The sequence below is a fragment of the Mus caroli genome, chromosome X (assembly GCF_900094665.2).
Source record: "Mus caroli chromosome X, CAROLI_EIJ_v1.1, whole genome shotgun sequence".
In the NCBI taxonomy this organism is placed as follows: Eukaryota; Metazoa; Chordata; class Mammalia; order Rodentia; family Muridae; genus Mus; species Mus caroli.
In genome coordinates, this window is record NC_034589.1 from 65,984,548 (window position 1) to 65,989,378 (window position 4,831).

Sequence of the window (4,831 nt, forward strand, 5' to 3'; positions counted from 1 at the left end):
TTCTGATGATGGTGAGTGGTCTTGGTTTCTGTTAATAAGATTCTTATGTTTACCTTTCGCCATCTGGTAATCTCTGGAGTTAGTTGTTATAGTTGTCTCTGTTTAGAGATTGTTCCTCTGGTAAATATGTTAGCCCCTATCAGCAGACATGGGAGACTAGCTCTCTCCTCTGAGTTTCAGTGGTCAGAGCACTCTCTGTAGGCAAGCTCTCCTCTTACAGGGAAGGTGCACCTATATCTGGCGTTAGGACCTCCCTCCTGGCGGAAGATGAAGGCCCAAAACAGGACCTGTCCCAGAAGCTATGTTGCTTTGGCCTGTCACAGAAGCTGTTAGCTTCTGTAGCCCACACTCTCACCTGTGCAGACTACTTTCTGCGGAGTCCTGGAACCAAGATGTTTCTAGCCGTTGCTGAGGCAAAGCCCTCCTAGGCCAGGCAGAGACATATCCTCTGTCCGGGAAGGTGCCCATATGTCTGGAACCCGAAAAGGGGGCTGCCTCAGAAGCTCTGTGGCTCCCGCCTGTCCTAGAAGCTGTTAGCTTCTGTAGTGCACACTCTCACCTGTGCAGACTACTTTCGGTGGAGTCCTGGATCCAAGATGGCTCCTGCTGATGCTCGACTACATATTTTCTGTTACTTCTTGCATGTTGCTCATTTCCCTTGCCTTAGTTGTCCAGATTTCTTAATTATCCTAATAGCTCCATACCTGACCCATTAGGTTGACCTCTGATCTCTCTGCTAGCCAACCTTTTTCTGGTTGAGCATCTTGATCTATATAGGCTTTTTTCCTCCTGTTGAATGATTGCTATAAATTCTTTATGATTACAGTGGTTGGGTCAAAGGATAGGATATTTGTATGGCTCTTCTTGATGTATATTTCCAGACTTTGGCTTGATCATCAACCCATGAAGCAGTCCTTGGGATCTAGTGAGGAAATCAATTCATGGTGAGAAGTCAGAGAAGCAGATGATATAGTAGGAATCTCTCTTAAGCCCTTCCTCAGAAGAAGAGCTTACTAGTTCTGCTTGATCTGGTTGAAAAAACAAGGCTTGTGGAGCCATAGCTATCAGAAGAAATTTAGTAGTTGGGAAAGATGGGTCATTCTAAGCAACAGGAGTACTTTTAGCAAAGTGCATTGTCCTAACTATAGAGGAAATGTCTGAAGAATAGGGAAAGGATTTGAGTTAGCTCTAGGTCAGAACCATGTAGGAAAGGGCATACAGAAACCACCTGTGAATGACTCCCTAGGCTCATGGAGTTATAGGCAGTTGCCTATTTTAATGATTGATCTTTCATGTTTGACCCATATCCTACTTACATTCTTACGTGGCTAATGCACCAAAGCAGGAAACAATACTTTGAAAGCTTATGATCATTTTTACATGTTTTTGATGTGTTTACTATATAGATATAAATACTGACTTTTGTAATTTTGTTCATTACAGGATTCTGCTCTAATACTTGATGTTCCTCTGGGAGTGATATCAAGAATTGAAAAAATGGGAGGCGCGACAAGTAGAGGAGAAAATTCCTATGGTCTAGATATTACTTGTAAAGTAAGAAATTTGATACTTTCTTACACAAAAGATACAATAGTATTGAATAGTAGAAAGTTTATATGGGCTTAAAAACTCAAAATCCTTTCCGGTGGTAGTGGTACACACCTTTAATCCCAGCATTGGAAGATAGAGGCAGGAAGATCTCTGTGAGTTTAAAATCATTAAAATCTCTTGTTAATCTAAAGTTGTAGACTTGGATCTTCCCCCTGTAGTCAAGTGAGACTTTCTCAAAGAAGTGGTCATCCTATTATCTTGCTGGATCAGAAGAAAAGTGTATAGATAACAGTTCTTAAACCTTCGTTTCACTCTCCACTTCTCAGGTAGGTAGTCAGGGCACTGTAATCATCACAATAGCATGCTGTCCTATGGAGCTGACTGATACTGTCCTCCTAGCTCCCTCTGACCCAATTGACCACCCTCATGTACATCATTTCCCTCCTTTTGAATGAGAGTTATAAGTTTTCCTGAGGAAAATGAGTGAGTTAAAGAGTAAGAGTGTTTTTATGGCACTTTATGGTACTACATGTCACCACCTAGACACCCTCATACTGTGAAAGGAAGGAGGCATAGAAGAGATTTTGCCCTTTGTGCACAGGATGCCTCCTTACCTATAACAACCATTTTCAGTGGCAGTGGCTTAGTATTTTATTTGGAATGGTAAGTGGGAAAATGAGTTGTGACAACATTTAGCCAGTTGTTGTAGGAAACATTTATTGAGCATCTGTGTTCACCCAAGCGTATACTAGGAACTTCACATTCTGTCATTAGCACAAACTTCCTAGACAGAATGCTATAAATGGAGAATTTGAGAAGAATTAGGGAGCTTTGCTGCTATGTTCCAATGAGCGCCAAAGCTGAACTCCAAATAGGAGGAAGTAACTTATCATTTTGTAAACAGCACAGTTAGGTCTTCTGGCAAAGTTACCTGCTTTCTACATACTGGTGCTACAATTTCTAAAAGCCAAACTTTTATACTTACATTTGCACTGGAAACTCAATACTCAGTTTTCTTTTCCAGTTAAAAGATCAACATGAGTATGAACAACCAGAACCTGAGTGGGTACTCTTGCTCTGAGTTTCTCTACTACTCGACATCTCAGCTGCTTTAGTTTCTATTGGAATCTAAGCTGTTTTTCATACTCTGTGTGCCATCCCAGTTACTGGCTAGCATGTGAAACCTAGATGTACGTAGATTTACTTTGAAGAAGGGTCTTTGCATTTTGTGTCAAAGGATTCATGAGGAATGTTATAGTAAACACTCAAGGCAGTGTGGTATAAATATTGGTGCTACTAAAGTGACTGTCTTACCAATAAGGTACTTGCTGCCTCATCAATAGGGGTGTTTATATTTAACTATTAAGCCTCCAAAAGGAATAAAACAAAGTATGCTCTGAAACAGGAAAAAAATTCTCAGATAATATACATCAAAATTTTGAATTGACTTGTACCCAAAATAAAGAAAACTTAGTATTCAATTTTCATATCTTTGGGAATAAAGGAATACATATTTCAATTGGTAAAAAAAAAAAAAAAAAGAAAAGAAAAGAAAACTTAGAGCAATGTTTCAATGTTTCAAAGGAAAAATTTTTGAGGCAGGGTCTTATGTCACTCATGCTGGTTTTGAAACCCTCTGTAGTCTAGGCCAGCTTTGAACTTCTCTTATTGTACCTCTGACACACTGAGACTACGGGCATATGTCACTTAACACAGCCATAGCATAACCTTCTAATAAAATTCCTTCCCAGAAACACTGATTCACAAAAGGTACAGCCCATTTTCTAAGTAGCAGATATAAGAGAAGTGTGCAGCAGCGGGATAAGCACTTGCCATCCTGTCTCCCAGATCACCTTGCACCCATTGTCAGTAATCAGAACATAACATTTCTCTCCCCAGCTAAGGAGCAATCCCTACACTTTGGGCTGCTTTAGATGTGCACATATGGGTTTGACTCAGCAGCAGCAGCAACAATCAATAGACTGGCTCTTGGTTCCAGAGGACCTTGTGTCGCCTGTTATAGACATGGGGTGTTACAGATATGGGAATCAGTACCCTGCAGGCCCTATACTACCACTAATAACAATTTAAAGTCTTTTTGTGAAAGTCAGGGCAAACAGTACTGCCAGAGAATCTTCCTTTTCTTCTCCCCTTTTCTACCTTCTGGGCTTTCTTTAATAATAGTGAAGCCATTGAGTATCACCCTAAGATCCAGCTGGTTAGCCTGTTAGTGTAACAGGGAGACTGTTACACCACAAGGCTCTTTCTCATCTTCCCTTCCTTGATGAGTCAAGCTTGGAGGAGACCATGTATGACTTAGAGTTAGTGTATGTTCCTATTTATGTTTCTGACTAGATGATCTGCTTTGAATCATGTGCCTTGTTCACTTCAGCTTTCTTATTGCAAGATTTTTTTTTACTGTTATTGCATCTGAATCAGATGGCAGAAGTGACTTGCGTCATTCATGCTTTGACATGTGAAAAGCTATTCCTCTGAGCCACTGGTGGATCACAATAAATATTGGTTTGGAAACAGTCTAATTTGGAGCACAGTGGTTTGAGAATGATGTTGTAGCATTACCAGTGCATTATGGCTGTTAGAAGGAAAGTTCCTCACAGGTCCCTGTGGCCTGACAGTGGCAGCTATCCAGTGTTAGGCCTGTGGCTGCTTGTTAACGTGTTGGATGTATCTCGTCCTATTGAGATGACTTTTCCTTTCATCTGATTGCCACAATATTACAACTAATATTGCAATATTTTGGGGGTGGTGAAATAAATTGGGTTTTGGAATTTTTTCAGTACCATGCTTTTAGTATGGGCCTGAAGTGTAGCTGGGTGGTAGAGTGTTCACCTGACATTCATGAAGCTCTACAGTCCATTCCCAGTGTTTTAAAAATCAAAAGAGGAAGCACGAGCTCCTGGAGCTGGCAAGGCTCATTAGATGCCATCTGTATTCAGAGTGATTGCTCTCAGATCATTTGTTAGTAGTCTTGGAGGCTTCTTCAAACCTTACTTGCCTTTTGGGATGTCTTGTATATAGCAAAGCCTTCGTTGGCCCTTTGGACTGAAAAATTGTGAAGCTTAAATTAGGTTGGAAATGGAGCATCCAGAGAAAGACCGCCCCACCGGGGAGTCCATCCCATAATCAGCTACTAAACGCTGACACCATTGCATACACTAGCAAGATTTTGCTGAAAGGGCCCTGATATAGCTGTCTCTTGTGAGACTATGCCAGTGCCTGGCAAATACAGAAGTGGATGCTCACAGTCAGCTATTGGATG

General features: G+C 41.0%; 1 protein-coding gene across 5 annotated transcripts in view; it reads left to right on the forward strand.

Annotated features, from left to right (window-relative positions):
- Mtm1 (myotubularin 1) overlaps positions 1–4,831 on the forward strand; it is a 111,124-nt gene that overhangs the window by 45,018 nt on the left and 61,275 nt on the right. For all 5 annotated transcript variants that reach the window (XM_021152885.1, XM_021152884.1, XM_021152887.1 and 2 more), the window contains exon 5: positions 1,444–1,554. In XM_021152885.1, coding sequence (XP_021008544.1) covers positions 1,444–1,554 — 111 coding nt within the window. The remainder of the gene's footprint in view (positions 1–1,443; positions 1,555–4,831) is intronic.